This window comes from Anolis sagrei, chromosome 10 (genome assembly GCF_037176765.1).
Source record: "Anolis sagrei isolate rAnoSag1 chromosome 10, rAnoSag1.mat, whole genome shotgun sequence".
Taxonomy (NCBI): Eukaryota; Metazoa; Chordata; class Lepidosauria; order Squamata; family Dactyloidae; genus Anolis; species Anolis sagrei.
In genome coordinates this window covers 4,390,910-4,412,051 of record NC_090030.1, presented here as the reverse complement: position 1 = coordinate 4,412,051, position 21,142 = coordinate 4,390,910, and the positions used below count along the sequence as shown (strand labels likewise).

At 44.5% G+C, this 21,142-nt stretch overlaps 1 protein-coding gene across 6 annotated transcripts in view; it reads right to left on the bottom strand.

Moving 5' to 3' along the window:
* GRIA3 (glutamate ionotropic receptor AMPA type subunit 3) overlaps window positions 1-21,142 on the bottom strand; it is a 261,418-nt gene that overhangs the window by 108,779 nt on the left and 131,497 nt on the right. For all 6 annotated transcript variants that reach the window (XM_060756402.2, XM_060756404.2, XM_060756403.2 and 3 more), the window contains exon 4: window positions 17,641-17,828. In XM_060756402.2, coding sequence (XP_060612385.1) covers window positions 17,641-17,828 — 188 coding nt within the window. The remainder of the gene's footprint in view (window positions 1-17,640; window positions 17,829-21,142) is intronic.

Sequence of the window (21,142 nt, the reverse complement as noted above, 5' to 3'; positions counted from 1 at the left end):
GTGTTTTTATGAGTGATGGTCACTCGTTGGCCTGAGAGGTGTCTTGTGTCCAAATTTGGTGTCAATTCGTCCACTGGTTTTTGAGTTCTGTTAATCTCACAAACGAACATTACATTTTTATTTATATAGACTAGCTGTCCCCTGCCATGTGTTGCTGTGGCCCAGTCTGTTTATATGTGTTTTGTGTGTGTATATATTTGTGTATATGTGTGTGTTTGCATATATATGTGGTTTTGCTAATGCGTTGTAATGTATTTTTTTTTATTTTATTGGCTTTTGAAGTCCGTTCTACTGTCCTTTCGGTCAGTAGTGATCTTAATGCAGCAGACTCCCAACCAGCTGTGCCACAGTCCCAGTGCTTTTTGAAGAGTCCATAGTTTGATAATGTCTTTATGATCCTTTTTCCTTTTCGTATTCCTCAACAAGATTCCAATCAGTCCTTTCAACTGGGCTTCCCGAAGTATTCTTCAAAAAGAAAGTTAGTTTATCCATGTCTCTAATTTCTCTTAATTTATTTAGCCAACCGTCAATCTCTGGTGTCTTGTCCAATTTCCAAAGTTTTGCATTCTCGCCGCCATTGTCATATAAGTAAAAAGGAATGTCCTTATTGTGATCCAATGCTATATCCAAATCTGTGAGGCCTTGTTACTTAGTTTTATTTACAACAATAATTTTAAAAGGCAAAAAAGATCCAGTTCCCTGATTGCTTTGTGCGTGGATTTTGGCGCTGTCCTCCACTGCCCAGTTTTTCAGCACTTGGACAGCGCCACGGCACAATCCAATTCAGGTTTATCCAATACCTTCAAATTGTGTCCAAAATATCCCATTCCAGGTACCTAACAAAGATTACCCCTCTTTCATGAGTTTGTTCATTATCTATTTTGGAGGCCTTCAAAAGAGAACAGGTGAGAGGAAGGAGAACACAGGACAAGACCCTCTCCATGGCAGCAACCAGGCCGAAGCACTCTGGAGTGACTCTTCCCCATAGTTAGGAATTGTGGGAGTTGAAGTCCAAAACACCTGGAGGGCCAAAGTTGGCCCGTGCCTGTGGCAGAGGATCATTCATATGGGGAATGTTACCAGTATTTTGGGCCTGAGAACAATGCAAACTGGGGGAGCCTGAGATCTGTAATCCAAAAAGAGAAATCTTCCCAAACTCTCCTCCAGGTTCACTCCTGGTCACTTATATGTACAGATTGACACATTCAGGGGGCAGTTTATAATTCCTTGCTTCTGCCGGCCCATTTATGTTGGATAAGAGAGACTCTACTGTAAATACCACACAATTAAATAGTATAACATTTTCAAACGTTTTTTTCCTCAGATTTTATTACTTAGTTTTATCTACAGCATTAGTTAAAAAGCCAAAAAGGATTCAGTTCACTGATTGCTTTGTGCGTGGATTTTGGTGATGTCCTCTACTGCCACGGCACAATCCAATTCAGGTTTATCCAATGCCTTCAAATTGTGGGACTACTGTGTCCAAAATATCCCATTCCAGGTACCTAACTGTCCTGAGTTGCCATCCAAGACAGCCTTTAGACAATGTTGAAAGTAAAAGAAAAATATTTTACTTCACCAAACACAAAGGATAAGCAAATGCAATTGAAAAGTGCAAAAGAAAACAAGGGAGTCACTGTCACTGTCAGGCCATCAAATGCTAATCAAGGTGGTCAGTTGAAACATTCACACCTAGCTCCAGCAGACAAGAGTCCTTTCTCCCATCCTGGTCATTCCACAGATATATAAACCCTTTTTCCTAGTTCCAACAGACCTCACTACCTCTGAGGATGCTTGCCATAGATGCAGGCAAAACGTCAGGAGAGAATGCCTCTAGACCATGACCATATAACCCGAAGAAACCTACAACAACCCAACCAAGGAAGTTTTAATCCAGACACAAATTAAAGTCTCTTACAAAGTCCCAAAAGAAACACCAGTCTTCCATCAGACAACAGACGATGAACTAAGTCCTTAGCAGCAGACACAAAGCAGATTCCATTGGAGTCAAAACATCAGTACCAGGGTCGTTGTTACCAGTAAAAGCTGACTGCTCCTGCCTCTGATGTATAGCCCTGAATTCCCCACACAGGAGGTGCTAGGGCATCTCCCAATTAGCTCAGTGTTTTTAGCAGTTATTCTAGCTGAAAGCTGTCTGTGCTGTCTCTTTTCATCCCTCTAGGAATGTGGGCACTTTCAAGCCCTCATCGTCTGATTCCTCTTCTGCCCCCAATTCCTGAGCACTTCCCTCCTCCCTTTCCTCTTCCGAAGATGAGGAATCCCTAACACTAACAAAGAATATTCCTCTTTCATGAGTTTGTTCATTATCTATTTTGGAGGCCTTCAAAAGAGAACAGGTGAGAGGAAGGAGAACACAGGACAAGACCTTCTCCATGGCAGCAAACTTGAGTGACTCTTTCCCATAGTTTCTACCAAGCTGGGAGAATGGCATGCTCTGTTGTCTATGTGCTCACTTGGCAACTAAAATGAGCAAAGTGTTAGATCAGACATGGGCCAACTTGGGCCTTCCAGGTGTTTTGGACTTCAACTCCCACAATTCCTAACAGCCGGTAGGCTGTTAGGAATTGTTGGAGTTTAAGTCCAAAACACCTGGAGGGCCCAAGTTGGCCCATGCCTGTGTTAGAGAATCATTCATATGGGGAATGTTAGCAGTATTTTGGGCCTGAGAACAATGCAAACTGGGGGAGACAGATCCGTAATCCAAAAAGAGAAATCTTCCCAAACTCTCCTCCAGGTTCACTCCTGGTCACTTATATGTATGTACAGATTGACACATTCAGAGGACAGATTTATAATTCCTCGCTTGTTGACTGTGGGATGCAAACGACGGCGGACAATAAAGACCACAGCGAAAGCTTTCAGATTCCTTCAAGCCACAATGTTCCTCATTCAAATCTGTGCCAAAGGAGTTTGCTCTGAACATGAGTGGGATGGCTGTTGGTGGAGAACAGCGCAAGCATTTAAGAGAGGTTTCCATGGAGAAATCTCCACGAGTTGTTAAGTAATGAGTCATGTGTTGTTGAGATCTTTAAACAAAACTGCTCATGTTTCCTCCGGGGAATGCTCACTATGTCCTTCCACTCAATGTAAGCTCATAGTCGATAGATAGAAACATTAAACTTGGACCTAACTTTCAGTAAGCTTTTATGCAGAGAACACGCCTTCCAATTTTTTTTCCACCAGACAGCACATTTATTTTTTTAGTGATTTATTTTTTTACTTATTTAAGATATTTCTACCCCGTCTTTCTCTAACCCGAAGATGACTTAAGGAGGCTTTACAACATAGGCAGCTATTCAATGCCATTAAAACAATGTAAACATTACAATAAACCTTTAAAAACATTTAAAACCACTACTTTCACTATTAGCGTCGTCATCCAAAAACATCGTCTAAGCCGTCCCAGTATTCGATTTCACATAGTTCAGTGTTTATCTATTGCACTAGGCTCCCAAAAAGCCAAGTTTTCACTTTTCTGCAGAAGTTCAGGAGGGAAAGGGGCTAATCTAATATCCCTAGGGAGGGAGTTCCATAGCCGAGGGACCACCACTGAGAAGGCCCTGTCTCTCGTCCACACCAGTTGCGCCTGTGAAGAAGGTGGGACCAAGAGCAGGGTCTCCCCATATGATCTTAAACTCCTAGATGGTTCATAGGGAGAGATACATTCGGACAGGTAAGCTGGGCCGAAACCATTTAGGGCTTAATCCTTCCCTTCCACCCTTTCATTCTTCCTTCCCTCTTTCCTCCTTCTCTCCCTCTTTCTTCTTCCTTCCTTCCTTCCCTGGTGTCTTTCATTCCTTCTCTTTCCTTTATCTTTCACTTCTTTCCATCCTTCTCTTCCTCCCTCCCTCCCTCCCTCCCTCCCTTCCTTCCTTCCTTCCTTCCTTCCTTCCTCCTTTTCCTTCCTCCTTCCCTTTTTTCTTTCCTTTTTCCTTCTTTCCTCCCTCCTTCCTTCCCTTCCTCTTTCTCCTTCCATCCTTCCCTTCCTTCCTTTTGTCCTTCCTTCCCTTCTTCCTTCTTTTTTCCTTTCTCCTTTCCTTCATCCCTTCCCTCTCTCTTTATCCTTCCCTCCTCCCTCCCTTCCTTTCCTGTCACTCTTTTATCCTTCCCTCCCTTTCTTCTCTTTTTCCTTCTTCCTCCCTTCCCTCCCTCTTTATCCTTCCATCCTTCCCTTCTACCCTTTCATTCTTCCTTCCTTCTTTCCCTCTTTCTTCTTCCTTCCTTCCCTTTTGTCTTTCCTTTCTTCTCTTTCCTTTACCCTTCCCTCCTTCCATCCTTCTCTTCCTCCCTTTCTGCCTTCCTTCTCCTTTTCCTTTCTCCTTCCCTTTTTTCTTTCCTTCTTTCCCTCTTTCCTCCCTCCTTTCTTTCCTTCCTCTTTCTCCTCCCATCCTTTACTTCCTCCCTTTCGTCCTCCCTCCCTCCCTTCCTTCTTTTTTCCTTCCTCCTTCCCTTCCTTCCTTCCTTCCCTTCCTTCCATCCTTCCCTTCTACCTTTTCATCCTTCCTTCCTTCCCTTTTGTCTTTCCTTCCTCCTTCTCTCTCATTCTCTCTTTCCTTACTCCTTCCCTTTTGGTAAGCCAGTCCTTAGCTTAGCAGGGAGTGCTAACATGCAGCCCCCAAGCATGCAGCCCCCTTCAACTTGAGAGGGAAACACTGAATAATCAGGAATCTCTGTTCTCCCACATCTTTCTGCCTCGACTTGCTGGACCCACAGCATGTCTTGTCTGGCACGCCACATTGCTTCTGTGAAATGTAATAGATTTCCAGCAGAGACTCTGAAAGCTGCATGCAATCGTCAGATCACGGTGAGGCAGCCCTCAAATTCCTGCTTGAGAAAATAACAGCGTTTGCAGAAGAAGTTAATCAGATACGTTTTTTTTTTAAAAAAAATCCACACCTGATGGAGGCAAAATGTCTTAATTGGATCCTAATCGTACTTTTAAAATGCAGCACGTCTTCCTTGCCTCAAGCCAACGGCATGTAAGTCCTGGAAAACATTACCGCAATCTGAACGGAAAAAGAGGTAAGCTTATCCAAACTAATCAGCCGCACTGACATCAGCCCGATGGGAGCAAATGAATTTGATAATGCCTTCCCTCATAACAGAAACACAGGAGCTGAACATATAAATCTTGTCACCTTCTTATACGTTTTTCCTTTGTAACCTAGGAAGCTATAGGGGGAAATTGAGAAAGCGGTAGAGTTGGTTCCACTCCTTAGCTTTGCAGTCTCACTAAGCTTGACAATGCAAGACAGCTGGCAATCTGACAGAAGCCTCCATTAGCATTCCATAGTGTTGGAGTTCAGCCTGGGATTGTGTTTCAGGATCACGTTGCTTTTGATGTGGGGAGTGATGTCAATGAGTTGCAAGATGAGTTTCGAGATGGCAATGCTTTGGTCAGTGATATTGATGCAAAGAATGACCAGGAGATCCCTGTTCAAAGTGTAGTTTCCCATGAGAATGGCCCTGAGGGGTGTGAGGATGATGGTGTGCTTTCTGAATTGTTACCAGAGAGTTCCCATGATAGGGAACATGAAAACAGCTCGGCACCTGGCCCAGCTGTAGAAATTAATGAGCAACAAGATAGATGGGAGAAGATCAGTCAAAACAGGACAGCTGAACAGTGGTTTTGGCGTTCTGCCAGGCTCCGAGAGAAAAAGATAAGAAATTCTCAGCTAAAGCAAAACCAACTTCTGAATGCTAGAGACATAGCTAACAAGGAGATAAAAGTCCCAAGTACAGGATATGTAGTCAGATGAAGCATCGTTTGGAATCAAGTCAAGATCCCATCCTTGTTTCATAGAAGCTTTGCTTGGAAAATGCACTTTTTAAGTGCCATTGTTTCATGGTTTTGATTCTTGGATACTCTGTTTTTATATTCATGCCTTGGATTCATGTTTCCTGATTGAAACGGAGCAGTCTGTGTCTCCAGCTAGTCAAGGCCACATTCCAGAGGAGGAAATATGAAGCCAATCACTAGGGAAAGGAGTTCAGAGAGTTCTTTGCCCCAAAGAAATGGAAATTATTGTTTCCATTTGATGTTTGATGATTTGTCTTATGTCTGTTATAACAGGCTGTGCATTTTGTTTAATTTTAGTTTGTTAAGTTATAATTCGTATTTATATGTTTGTTGTATAAATTTGTTAGTATGGATATATTGTTGTTGGATTCAGGCATTGAATGTTTGCCTTTTTTCTTTGGAATCCACCCTGAGTCCCTTTGGGGAGATAGAGGAGAATATAAATCTATTATTATTATTATTATTATTATTATTATGAAACTCCAGGTGCTGAGAATAATGAGCTTCAAGCCATACTGGGATTGTAACCATCGCCTCTCATCCTAAGACAGAGGTCCTACTGGTCAGTCGTAAGGCCAAACAGGGCATAGGGTTACAGCCTGTGTTAGATGGGGTTCCACTCCCCCTGAAGACGCAGGTTCGCAGCTTGGGGGAGATCCTGGACTCATCACTGAGCCTGGAACCCCAGGTCTCGGCGGTGGCCGGGAAAGCTTTTGCACAGTTAAAACTTGTGCGCCAGCTGCGCCCATACCTTGGGAAGTTGGATCTGGCTAAGGTGGTCCACGCTCTTGTCACATCCCAAATAGATTACTGCAATGCGCTCTACGTGGGGTAGCCTTTGAAGACTGTTCGGAAATTGCAATTAGTCCAACGGGTGGCAGCTAGATTACTCACCGGAGCATCATACAGGGAGCATACCACCCCCCTGCTGTGCCAGCTCCACTGGCTGAGGATCCAATTCTGAGCACAATTCAAAGTGCTGGTCTTGACCTATAAAACCCTATACGGCTCTGGTCCAGCGTACCTGTCCGAACGCATCTCCTTCTACGTCCCACCTCGGAGCTTAAGATCGTCTGGGGAGGCTCTGCGCTCGGCCCCACCTTTGTCTCAAATACGCTTGGCGGGGACAAGGGAGAGGGCCTTCTCGGTGGTGGCCCCCCGCCTGTGTAATTTGCTCCCCGGGGAAATTAGGTCATTGTCATCCCTCCTCACCTTTAGAAAAAAGGTTAAAACATGGCTGTGGGACCAGGCCTTTGAGCAATCAGGTTAAAGGACAATTGATAATGTATATTGACTATGGCATGGAAGAGGATTTGGATAAGTTAAGCGGAGTAATCATTAGTAGATGGCTAGCTAAACAGCCACCAGACAGGCAATAGCTAATCAGAGTGTAAGTATACTGTTTTAATCTTTATTTATTAATATTCATGTTTAATTGTTATATTTGTTATTCTGTATTTTATGATGCGGCATTGAATTATTGCCAATTGTAAGCCGCCCTGAGTCCCCCCAGGAGTTGAGAAGGGCGGGGTAAAAAATGTTCGAAATAAATAATCTAGCATGAGGATAAAATTAAAACATATCACATAATCCACCCTGAGATCTTTGGAATGAACGGTGGGTGGAAAACCAGCATGGTTGCGAATGGAAATAAATGAAGATTGCTACTTGAAAGAAATGTTTCTCAGCAGGGGTTATAGCTACTATGCCAAAAAAGGAGGAAATATGTTACACATGCATGCACACAGAGAAGACAAAAGAAGATATACAGCTCTGGATTGATTCAGCAGATGCTATTTTATAGGTACATTCAGAAATTTAGAAATAATCACATGCTGCTGATAGAATGCTTCCCACCATAAGGGGGAACACTGTGACCAGAAGATGAATGGTTGCTATACTGTGCTCACAATAGATGAGCAACTTTATGTCACCTGCTCTGCTTCCCCTTTCTCTGGTTCTGAACCTGAGCTGGACACGATCCTTTACAGAGAAGTTGCCTTCACATATAGCTCTACCCTCTCTAAAGCACAGTATGTTGTCAGTGTGGGACCCTTCTGGTCTACCATTCAGTAGGCTGGAGGAATTTTGTTTCTTCTTATCCCTGAAAACATTTCAGAGGATGCTCATCAATGCTTCCTCTTCATCCTGGAAAGACGTGACGAGTGGAGTGCCATCTGCAGGGATCCGTCCTGGGCCTGGTCCTGTTCAACATCTTTATTAATGACTTCGATGAAGGGTTAGAAGGCAGGACCATCAAGTTTGTAGGAGACACCAAATTGTGAGGGAGAGCCAAGACTCCAGAGGACAGGAGCAGGATTCAAAACAATCTTGACAGATTAGAGAGATGATGGACCAAAACTAACAAAATGAAGTTCAACAGGGACAAATGCAAGATACTCCACTTTGGCAGAAAAAACAAAATGCAAAGAGACAGAATGGGGGACAATGCCTGGCTTGAGAGCAGTACGTGTGAAAAAGATCTTGGAGTCCTCATGGGGAGGAAGGAGAACATGAGCCAACAATGTGATGTGGCAGCAAAAAAGCCAATGGGATTTTGGCCTGCATCAATAGGAGCATAGTGTCTAGATCTAGGGAAATCATGCTCCCCATGCTCTATTCCTCTTTGGTTAGACCACACCTGGAATATTGTGTCCAATTCTGGGCACCACAATTGAAGAGAGATATTGACAAGCTGGAATATGTCCAGAGGAGGGCGACTAAAATGATCAAGGGTCTGGAGAACAAGCCCGATGAGGAGCGGCTTAAGGAGCTGGGCATGTTTAGCCTGAAGAAGAGAAGGCTGAGAGGAGATATGATAGCCATGTATAAATATGTGAGAGGAAGCCACAGGGAGGAGGAGGGAGCAAGCTTGTTTTCTGCTTCCTTGGAGACTAGGACGCGGAACAATGGCTTCAAACTACAAGAGAGGAGATTCCATCTGAACATTAGGAAGAACTTCCTGACTGTGAGAGCTGTTCAGCAGTAGAACTCTCTGCCTCGGAGGGTGGTGGAGGCTCCTTCTTTGGAAGCTTTGAAACAGAGGCTGGATGGCCATCTGTCAGGGGTGATTTGAATGCAATATTCCTGCTTCTTGGCAGAATGGGGTTGGACTGGATGGCCCATGAGGTCTCTTCCAACTCTTTGATTCTATGATTCTATGAAACTATAAGAGAGGAGATTCCATCTGAACACGAGGAAGAACTTCCTGACTGTGAGAGCCATTCAGCAGTGGAACTCTCTGCCCTGGAGTGTGGTGGAGGCTCCTTCTTTGGAAGCTTTTAAACAGAGGCTGGATGGCCATCTGTCAGGGATGCTTTGAATGCAATATTCCTGCTTCTTGGCAGGGGGTTGAACTGGATGGCCCATGAGGTCTCTTCCAACTCTTTGATTCTATGATTTCTGGAGATGTGACTTGGTACTGACACAACCCCTCTGAGAGAATCCCTCTTCTCATCCAACACTGCAGGTTTTCTTCTGCATTCTCTTACTTGGTTGAATTTTTAAAATAGAAGTTGCTGTGGAAACTATTTGAGGAGCAGTTTGGTTGCCAGTGGAGATTCCACCCCAACGCTTGCAGTTGAGATACAGATGCAGTATGTGAGTCTTTGTTTAGGAAATGAACAATGACACAAATGTGGGACTATCAAAAACACCTTCCTACAGACCACCATTATTGGAGAGGGATGTTACTGGAGGAATAGACATGGGTCAACAGTTGGGCATTTACCCAAGACAGTGGTTCCAATCTTTTTTTGACCGGGGACCGCTTGACCAGGAGTACCTCTGTTTTGTCTGGATTTACTTTCAACTTACTAGCCCTCATCCAGTCCATCACTGATGGCAGACACCAGTTTACGGACAGGATAGCATCCTTGGCATTCGGTGGAAAGGAGTAGTAGAGTTGGGTATCATCCGCATAAATTTGACACCAAACTCCAAAATTCTGGATGATCTCTCCGATATCAATAAGAATGCAAACATATCATAACTATTGTAGGTAACTGCAGTTCTATTACCATTTATATCCATTAATCTTAAGTAGGCACTGAAACAAAACTCTAAAAACTTCCATACTAAACACTCATGTAAAACACCCTTGTTGACCTATCAACAGATTTATTTATTTATTTACAGTATTGCTATCCCGCCTTTCTCAGCCCGAAGGTGACAATTTGATGACACAACAATAATAAATACCAGTAAAACATTTGACATGACGTAATAAAAAAACCCTTATAAAACCATTAAAAACATACAATCACCAATATCACCAGTTAAACTCATTTTCCACTAGCATCGTCTAGCCGTTCCATTTTGACTCTTTCATTATACCATATTTGTCTATGCGCTGCATTTCCAAAAGCTTATTTGAAGAGCCAGGTCTTTACATTTTTCCGGAAAGTCAGGAGGGAGCCGATCTAATATCCCTAGGAAGAGAGTTCCACAGCCAAGGAGCCACCACTGAGAAGGCCCTGTCCCCGCCAAATGTGCCTGCGAAGAAGGCGGGATCGAGAGCAGAGCCTCCCCAGACGATCTTAAGTTCCTAGATGGTTCATAAGGAGAGAATATGTTCGGACAGGTAAGCTGGGCCGGAACCGTTTAGCGCTTTATAGGCTAAAGCCAGCACTTTAGCCATAAGGAGAACTTCTACAGAGCATATAGTGAGCTAGTGGCTGCTAGCTCGTCATCAAATCAAGACTGTCTCAATTCTTCTGCGCAGATGCCCTGACTTCCTAAGACCTTGTGCTCAGGTTGGGGACCTTGGGGTACACACAATAGGACAACAGAGCCCTAACAAGTCCTCAAGCAGACTTGAATCCACAGACGTAACAGCCTTATCCCTACAAAATCTCCCCAAAGGCTCTTCAGGGCTGGGGAAGTTCAACCCAACAAAGAGAAACTCATCTTATGCTGCCTCTTCTGCCACATCCACAGAAATGCACCACCTGATATCTGCCAGGAAGTAGCAGCCAATAGTGAAAGGACCAAGGCAGAGACATCTCCAGCTCATCCCTTGTTTGGGTATCAGCCAGCACGTCAACGACTTAAATCTAGACATAGTTTTCTAAGATCTACAGAGACACTCGCTGGAACACCTCAGCAAGCAAGAGTCCAAAAGTGGCAGGCTCAAACCCAGAACCTCAACCAATGGCTGTTACCAAATGAGAGACTCCCCCCTGGGCACACAGAAGACGAGGCAACTTGGAAGGTGCTGAACAGACTGCACTCTGGCACTACGAGATGCAGAGCCAACCTCAAGAAATGGGGCCACAAAGTGGAGTCCACGACATGCGAGTGCGGAGAAGAGCAAACCATTGACCACCTGCTGCAATGCACCCTGAGCCCTGCCACATAATGCACCATGGAGAACCTCCTTGCAACAACACCAGAGGCACTCCAAGTGGCCAGATACTGGTCAAAGGACATTTAATCAACTACCAAGCTTGCAAACTCTGTTTTGTCTGTTTGTAAATAAATTGTTAAAAATGTAATACAATTTTCTGGTTGATACTGACACGATAAAAAAACCCCCCAGAAATCATTGTCTCCGGTGGCACAGTGAGTTAAACCCTTGTGCCGGCAGGACTGAAGGTCGACTGGTCAGAGGTATGAATCTGGGGAGAGCGCAGATGAGCTCCCTCTGTCAGCTCCAGCTCCCCATGAGATAAGAGCCTCCCACAAGGATGGTAAAACATCAAAATGCCCGGGCAATGTCCCCTGGGCAACGTCCTTAAGGATGGCTAATTCCACCTGAGCATGAGGAAGAACTTTCTGACTGTGAGAGCCGTTCAGCAGTGGAACTCTCTGCCCCGGAGTGTGGTGGGGGCTCCTTCTTTGGAAGCTTTTAAACAGAGTCTGGATGGCCATCTGTCAGGGGTGATTTGAATGCAATATTCCTGCTTCTTGGCAGAATGGGGTTGGACTGGATGGGCCATGAGGTCTCTTCCAACTCTTTGATTCTATGATTCTCACACCAGAAGCGACTTGCAGTTTCTCAAGTTGTTCATGACACGGAAAAAACCCCAAAACAAACCCTGTTGGCTTTGCCAAGCTCCTTTATGCTGAGCTCCAGGGTCTGGAGCTACAACTGTACAGAATTATATAAATCTCAGTCTATCAACTCAAAAGGTCTATAGAATGCCATGCCAAGCTTATAAAGGATCTTGGTTCACCACACTTTCAAAGAGCCATTTTCCTCAACACAAAGGTCTTGGAGTTAATTTGGCCATCCTTTTGAAAATGTGGACATTACTTTCGCTACAGCAGTATTACTTACGATTTGCTCGCTGAGTGCTTTCTGAGATTGCCCTTGGCCTAACCTTTAGAAGTGCATTCCAAAGCAGTCACTTCTCAATTAAAAGAAACACAAACCAAACAAGAACAACAAATCCAACAACCCAAAACACAGACTCCACAGACTCTTTGTAGTGTGTTGCTGTTTTGATCTTCCCGGAGCTCTTTTCTTCCTTCCTTCCTTCTCCTTTTCCCTTGGGGGGCTTTGAGTCTGAATGGACACAAAGGCACTCTCGCTTGAAATAAAAATGTGTTCTTTCCTTTCACCCAAAAGCAAAGCCACCTTTTCTGAGCCTGAATTATTGACTCTGGAAAAGAGTACATACCGGCATTCTGGGGGAAAAAAAAGACTTCCAGGACAAGATTGCACTCAGCTCAGAGGAAGACGCGTCTTTTTATATCTACCAAGTAAAATGTTTTGAAACAGGTGACAAGATAAGATTGAAATAAGCAAGCAAAGGAAAGAGGAATGGTGTGTGTTTAAACACCATTTGTTTGTGAAATCAGAGTCACTTTGATCTGCAACTAATGGAGAAGAGTGGCAGATCCAGAATTTTGCAAAAAAACTCGAGGGAGGAAATATACATATTATGAACTTATCATACAGATGATTTAAGACTATTAGGTGTGTAGCTCTCAAGATACTGAATTGCAATTCCCACCAGACCCAACCAATATCAGTAGTGAAGAGTTATAGAAGCTGTAGACCAGGCAGGGGCAAACTTCAGGCCCCCAGGTGTTTTGGACTGCAATGCCCACAATTCCGAACAGCCTATTTTGATTTTGTCATTTGGGAGTTGTAGTTGCTGTCATTTATAGTTCACCTACGATCAAAGAGCATTCCGAACTCCACCAATGATGGAATTGAGCCAAACTTGGCACATGGGACTCCCATGACCAAGAGAAGAGCTTGGTGGGCATTGACTTTGAGTTTTGGAGTTGTAACTCACCTACACCCAGAGAGCAAACAGAATGCCATGCCGAGCTTATAAATGATGGATCTACACCAACTTGGCACAAATACTCAGTATGTCCAAATGTGATTATTGATAGAGTTTGGGGGGAAATAGACTTGACATTTGGGAGTTGTAGTTGCTGGTATTTATAGTTCACTTACAATCAAAGAGCGTTCTGAACTCCACCAAAGATGGAATTGAACCAAACTTGGCACACGGGACTCCCATGACCAAGAGAAGAGTTTAGTGGGCATTGACTTTGAGTTTTGGAGTTGTCGTTCACCTCCATCCAGAGGGCAAACAATGATGGATCTCCACCAAACTTAGCACAGGTTTTGATGGGCATTGACTTTGAGTTTTGGAGTTGTAGTTCACCTATATCCAGAGAGCAAACAATGATGCATCTGCACCAAACTTGGCACAAATACTCAATATGCCCAAATGTGAATACTGGTGGAGTTTGGGGAAAATAGACTTGAAATTTGGGAGTTGTAGTTGCTGGTATTTATAGTTCACCTACAATCAAAGAGCATTCTGAACTCCACCAACGATGGAATTGAACCAAACTTGGCACAGAGGACTCCCATGACCAAGAGAAGAGTTTAGTGGGCATTGACTTTGAGTTTTGGAGTTGTCGTTCACCTCCATCCAGAGAGCAAACAATGATGGATCTCCACCAAACTTAGCACAAATACTCAATATGCCCAAATGTGAATACTGGTGGAGTTTGGGGGAAAATAGACCTTGACATTTGGGAGTTGTAGTTTCTGGGATTTATAGTTCACCTACAATCAAAGAGCATTCTGAACCCCACCAACAACAAAATTGGGCCAAACTTCCCACACAGAATCCCCCCCCCTGCCTTGAAGAGACTTGTTGGCATGAACCTCCAGCTTTGTATGCTCTCCCTTGCCTGCCCATGTGCACCACGCTGCTATGTGCTGAGCATGCCTGCTCTCCCCTCCCTACATGGAGTCTCAGAAACAGCCCTTCCCTTGGCTGAGAGGCCGGCCAATCAAAGCAGAGGAGGGCTTTTGGTGGGAGGGGAGAGCAGGCATGCTCAGCACATGGCAGCATGGTGACATGCACTGAGCATGCCTGCTCTCCCCTCCCTACTTGGAGTCTCAGAAACAGCCCTTCCCTTGGTTGGGAGGCTGGCCAATCAAAGCAGAGGAGGGCAGCGTGGTGCCATGCGCTGAGCACACCTGCTCTCCCCTCCCACCAAAAAGGAAGAGAAGGACAGGTAGAGAGGTCTTCAGCCTTCTCTGCCAAAGGAGTTCCTAAGACCATCAGAAATATATGTTCTCTGATGATCTTTGGTGACTCCTCTGAAATCCCCCAGGAGTCTCAACCCCCAGGTTGAGAAACACTGTACTATGGCCTAGAACACAGGGATGTAAATCTGCTGTACTATTGGAGAGCAGCCTGAAAGGATCACAAGCATTTCATAGAACCTTCACTGTAAATTAAACTGAAAATACAGAGAGGGGAATATAAGAGGGGGGGGGGGGGAATCACTGGTGCTTTGCAATAAATGCAGCCTAGCATTCTGGCTCTGTTGCCGTGCTCTGGCTAACCTCTCTCCAAAGGAGCAGGATGCGGCCCAGCCTTTCCAGTTGCTCAAGCAGATTCCACTCCAGGCTTGATTGGAACTGAATGCTGTCGGAAGCAATTCACATCTGCTGCATTCCTTCCAATTTGTTTATAGCAAGGAGGCTAGTTTGCCATCAGTCAATAATAGCAAATTTGCTCCAAAGGATATGCTAATGCGTTGTGAAATTTCAGGCGAAAATCCCAAGTAGGGAACAAAAGACCCGGTGAACTCAGCATGACTGATTCTTTTTCTCGGAAACATATTTGTAAGGCGACCGCCAATGTTATGTTTAATTTAATTTCTCGCTATAAAGACAATAATAGACGTTATTATTCTTTACCCATTAGTTCTTTTGTATACGGCAACATCCACCTACACGGCGCTTCGCGGAATGCAAAGTAATGCCTCCCCTGCCTAGAGGATTTATAATATTTAGATTATCTGGAAATAAACTTAATCCAAGCCCTCCATAGGAATCACAAAGCGAGATTAAAAAGAGATGGATTTAAACACAGACAAACCTGGACATTTAATGAAGAAATAATATCTCGAATCTTAGAATCATAGAGTTGGAAGAGACCTCGTGGGTCATCCAATCCAATGCCATTCTGCTAAGAAGCAGGAAAATTGCATTCAAAGCACCCCCGATAGATGGCCATCCAGCCTCTGCTTAAAAGTCTCCAAAGAAGGAGCCTCCACCACACTCCGGAGCAGAGAGTTCCACTATCTAACAGTTAGGAAGTTCTTCCTCATATTCAAGTGGGATCTCATTTATTTCCTGTAGTTTGAAGTCATTGCTCCATTGCATCCAAGTCTCCAGGGCAGCAGAAAACAAGCTTGCTCCCTTTTCCCTATGAATTCCCCTAACCTATTTATACATGGCCCTCATCATGTCTCCTCTCAGCCTTCTCTTCTTCAGGCTAAACATGCCCAGCTCTTTAAGCCACTCCTCATAAGGCTTGTTCTCCAGACCCTTGATCCTTTGAGTTGCCCTCAGTGATCTGACCAAGGCAGAATAGAGGGGATCCCTGGGTCTAGACACTAGCTTCCTATTGATGCAGGCCAAAATTACATTGGCTTTTTGAGCCACCGCATCACATTCCTGGCTCACATTCAGCTTCCTGTCCATCTCCTGCTGTCAAGCCCCCTTATTCTTTGCATTTCCATTTTTCTGCCTGTGGAGTCTCTTGCATTTGTCCCTGTTGAACTTCATTTTGTTAGTTTTGGCCCATCATTTCTCTCATCTGTGAAGATCATTTTGAATTTTGCTCCTGTCTTCTGGAGAACAAGCTGAACAGGAGCCAAGATGTTCACGCAGCAGCTCAAAAAGCCAATGGGATTTTGGGCTGCGTCCAAAGGAGTCTAGTGTCTAGATCAAGGGAAGTCATGGCGCCTCTCTATTCTGCTTTGGTTAGACCTCTTCACCAGGAATCACACTGTGCCCAATTCTTGGCACCACAGTTTAAAAGAGATATTGACTCTAAGCTGGGAGGTGTCCAGAAGGAAGAGGGCAACTAAAATGATCAAAGGTCTGAGGACCATGAATAATCCATATGAGCAGCTTCTTAAATAGCTGGGCCTGTTTCGCCTGCTGAAAAGAAGGTTGAGAAGAGACTTGAGATTACTGTGACCTTATACTGGTTGGCACATTTATTTATACTGTTTTTGTATTATTATTATTATTATTATTATTATTATTATTATATTTTACTGTTTGTGTTTTATGTTGTATATTTGCTTTGCTGTACCGTTGGGCTTGGCCTCATGTAAGCTGACCCAAATATAAATCAATTATTATTATTATTATTATTATTACTACTACTACTGCTACTACATGAGAGCCATGCATAAATGTGTGAAAGGATGCCCTAAGGAAGAGGGAACAGGTTTTCCTGGAGACTAGGATTTGTAGAAATGAATTCAAATTACAGGAAAGGAGATCCCACCTGGACATCAATAAGAATTTACTGACTGTATGAGCTGTTCAACAGTGGAACTCTCTGCCTCGGAGTATGGTGCAAGTGCCTTCCTTGGAGACTTTTAAACAGAGGCTGGAAGGCCATCTGTCATGGGATGCCTTGACTATGCTTTTCCTGCATGGCAGGGGGTTGGACTAGATGACCCTTGTGATCTTTTCCAATTCTTTGATTTTATGATTTCTGTGTTCTGTTCTGGAGAGCCATGAGATGGGTCACATGAATGGAAATATGGAAAAATCAATGTATTGCCGACGGCTTTCATGGCCGGAAACACTGGGTTGTTGTAGGTTTTTTCGGGCTATATGGCCATGGTCTAGAGGCATTCTCTCCTGACGTTTCGCCTGCATCTATGGCAAACATCCTCAGAGGTAGTGAGGTCTGTTGGAACTAGGAAAAGTGGGGTTTATATATCTGTGGAATGACCAGGGTGGGACAAAGGACTCTTGTCTGCTGGAGCTAGGTGTGAATGTTTCAACTGACCACCTTGATTAGCATTTGATGGCCTGACAGTGACAGTGACTCCCTTGTTTTCTTTTGCACTTTTCAATTGCATTTGCTTATCCTTTGTGTTTGCTGAAGTAAAGTATTTTTCTTTTACTTTCAACATTGTCTAAAGGCTGTTTTGGAGGGCAAGCATCTCACTACCTCTGAGGATGCTTCCCATAGATGCAGGCAAAATGTCAGGAGAGAATGCCTCTAGACCATGGCCATATAGCCCGAAAAACCTACAACAACCCATGGAAAAATCAGCTTCTTCTGTGTGGATAACAATGGTGTTGCAGGTTCTATGAGGTGCTATATACAAGATCAAAATTAGAAGGTGGAAACATGGGTTCCCGAAATGCCCCTACTAGCATAGCTAGTAGATGTTGGGTAGATGCTGACCATTTCCAAGCTCTGTCGCACATGTTCCACAACAACATTGTATCTAGGACTCTTTCAGAAGGAGATGCCCCTGTAGAAAGCAGAGGCTTTCTGCTACCTTCCACGTACCTGTTCCAAAATGGTATTTATTCTTTCTACTTCGCAGTCTATCAAGTATCTCTTCTCCTGCCGCTTGTCCATTTCCTCAATGATGGCCTTGAACTCCTGGATGTCCTTGATGCTTCCCATGGACCGGGCTGTCACTTGCCAATTATTTTGCACGGCGGCTTCCATAATTGCCTGAAGGATGGAAAATCCTAGGGACAAAGAGGAAGGGAAAAAAAAAGACTGGAATTAAAAAACCTAAATAACAAGAACAAGACGATTTTTGTTGCGTGGCTTAAATAACAAGCTCTTCTCTGGAAACAGCTGCAGTGTTTATTACTCAGTAAAATTAATAACCTTCAAATCTTCTGTGGACAATAGACACGCCGTTCAAATTTCCGACCTGCATGTAGTAACCCACTTGATTTAGCACAGTTGCTAGGATATAGATAATATTCCCCATAAAATACTAAGCATGTGTCTGGAGACTTTTTAAGGCCTGCTCATCCCGTTGTTATGAAAGATACAAGGGTACAACTGTATATACAGCCCAACAAAACTGTACAACGTTCCCTATTGAGCCATTCCCAACTGGCCTACCAAAGTGCTGAAAGGGGAAACTAGAAAGCCCAAATGTCACCTCAAATATAACTGTGAGAGAAATTAGGGAAAGCCACCCATTGCACGGCTATCAGTCTGCGCAGTCTGGCTTTAGACCAGGGCATGGAACTGAGACAGTCTTGGTCAACTTAGTTTATTTATTTAAAAGTTTTGTATCCTGGCCTTCTCACCTCTCTTGAGGGACTCAGACCGTTTCCAACCATAATATCACATACAATCAATAAAACATCATAATACATATTACAGTAAAACATTAAAACAGCAATTACAATCAATAACTATAATGGTCAGTCGTCACACTAAAATCGCTGCTCATCATCCTCCATCCATATCTCAGGGTGTTGGCTCACTCGTCGAATGCCTGTCTCCATAACCAAGTCTTCACCTGTTTCCTAAATGTCAGGATAGACGGGGCGGTTCTGATCTCCAGTGGGAGAGAGTTCCAGAGTCAAGGGGCCACCACTGAGAAGGCCCTGTCCCTCATCCCCACCAGGCGCGCTTGCAAGGCCAGTGGGACCAAGAGCAGGGCCTCTCCAGACGATCTTAATAATCTTGATGGTTCATAGGGGAGAATACATTCAGAGAGGTAAACATGGCCGGAGTTGTTTAGGGCTTTATAGGTTAACACCAGCACTTTGAACTGTGCTCGGAAGCTAATTGGCAGCCAGTGGTGTAACAGTGGAGTGGTGTGCTCCCTGTACCCAGCACCCGTTAGTAGTCTGGCTGCCGAGCGTTGGACTAGCTGCAGCTTCCGGCCAGTCTTCAGAGGCAACCCCACGTAGAGAGTGTTGCAGTAGTCTAAACGGGATGTAACCAAAGCGTGGACCACCGTGGCCAAGTCAGACTTCCCAAGGTATGGGCGCAGCTGGTTCACAAGTTTTAATTGTGCAAAAGCTCCCCTGACCACCGCCGAAACTTGAGGCTCTAGGCTCAGTGATGACTCTAGGAGAACTCTCAAACTGCGAACCTGCGCCTTGATTATCTGCGCCAGGAGCTCGACAGGCGGAGTGTGTCCCTGTTAGTTCTGCTGGACCTCTCAGCGGCCTTCGATACCATCAACCATAGTATCCTTCTGGGATGCCTTTCACGAATGGGCCTTGGAGGCACTGTTTTACAGTGGCTTCGGTCCTTTCTGGAGGGATGCACCCAGAAGGTGTTACTGGGGGACACCTGTTCAACCCCACAACCATTGTATTGTGGGGTTCCTCAGGGTTCAATACTGTCTCCCATGTTGTTTAACATCTACATGGAGCTGCTGGGGGAGATCATTTGGAGTTTCAGGGTGCGGTGTCATCTGTACGCAGATGATGTCCAACTCTGTCACTCCTTCCCACCTGCTACTAAGGAGGCTGTCCAGGTCCTGAACCGGTGCTTGGCCACTATGACGGTCTGGATGAGAGTGAACAAATTGAAATTGAATCCAGACAAGACAGAGATCCTCCTGGTCAGTCGCAAGGCCAAACAGGGTATAGGGTTACAGCCTGTGTTGGATGGGGTTACACTCCTCCTGAAGATGCAGGTTCGCAGCCTGGGTGTGATCTTGGATTCATCGCTGAGCCTGGAACCCCAGGTCTCACCGGTGACCGGGGGAGCATTTGCACAATTAAAACTTGTGCGCCAGCTGTGCCCGTTCCTTGGGAATCTGACTTGGCCACAGTGGTCCATGCTCTGGTTACATCCCATATAGACTACTGCAATGCTCTCTACGTGGGGTTGCCTTTGAAGATTGCTTTGAGTGCCCCCAGGGGTGAAAAAGACAGTATATAAATACTGTAAATAAATAAAATAAATAAGACTGTCTGGAAGCTTCAAATGGTCCAATGGCTGTCAGCCAGGTTACTAATGGGAGCGACGCTCAGGGAGTGTACAACTCCTCTGTTGCGCCAGCTCTACTGGCTGCCAGTTTGCTACCAGGCACAATTCAAAATGCTGGCTTTAGCCTATAAAGACCTAAATGGTTCTGGCCCAACTTACCTGTCTGAATGCATCTCCTCCTATGAACCAGCTAGGGTGTTAAGATCATCTGGGGAGGCCCTGCTCTCGGTCCTGCCTGCGTCACAAGTACGGTTGGTGGGGATGAGAGACAGGGCCTTCTCAATGGTGGCCCCTCAGCCATGGAACACCCTTCCTATAGATATTAGATTGGCCCCCTCCCTGTTGACATTTTGGAGGAAAGTGAAGACCTGGTTGTTCGAGCAGGCATTTGAATAGGCAATGTAACGAAGATAGGAATATGGAACAACTGGATGATGAGACTGGATCTTGACAATGAGATGCTCATGAGATGCTTTATTGATTTATATTGACTGTTTATTATGCTACTGTTTTAATTGTTTTTAACTGAATTATGCTATTGTTAACCGCTCTGAGTCACCCCAAAGGCTGAGAAGAGCGGTATACAACTATAGTAAATATAGGGTTGTTGTAGGTTTTTTCGGGCTATATGGCCATGGTCTAGACTAGAGGCATTCACTCCTGACGTTTCGCCTGCATCTATGGCAAGCATCCTCAGAAGTGTTGAGGTCTGTTCGAACTAGGAAAATGGGTTTATATATCTGTGGAATGACCAGGGTGGGACAAAGGACTCTTGTCTGCTGGAGCTAGATGGGAATGTTTCAACTGACCACCTTGATTAGCATATAATGGCCTGACAGTGCCTGGAGCAAACTTTTGTTGAGAGGTGATTAGATGTCCTTGTTTGTTTCCTTTCTGTTGTTGTGCTGTTGTAATTTTAGAGTTTTTTTAAATACTGGTAGCCAGATTTTTAAAACAGTATTTAAAAAACTCTAAAATTACAACAGCACCAAAACTAATTTTATGGTTGGGGGTCACCATAACATGAGGAACTGTATTAAGGGGTTGTGGCATTAGGAAGGTTGAGAAACACTGACTTAGGTGATTCTTG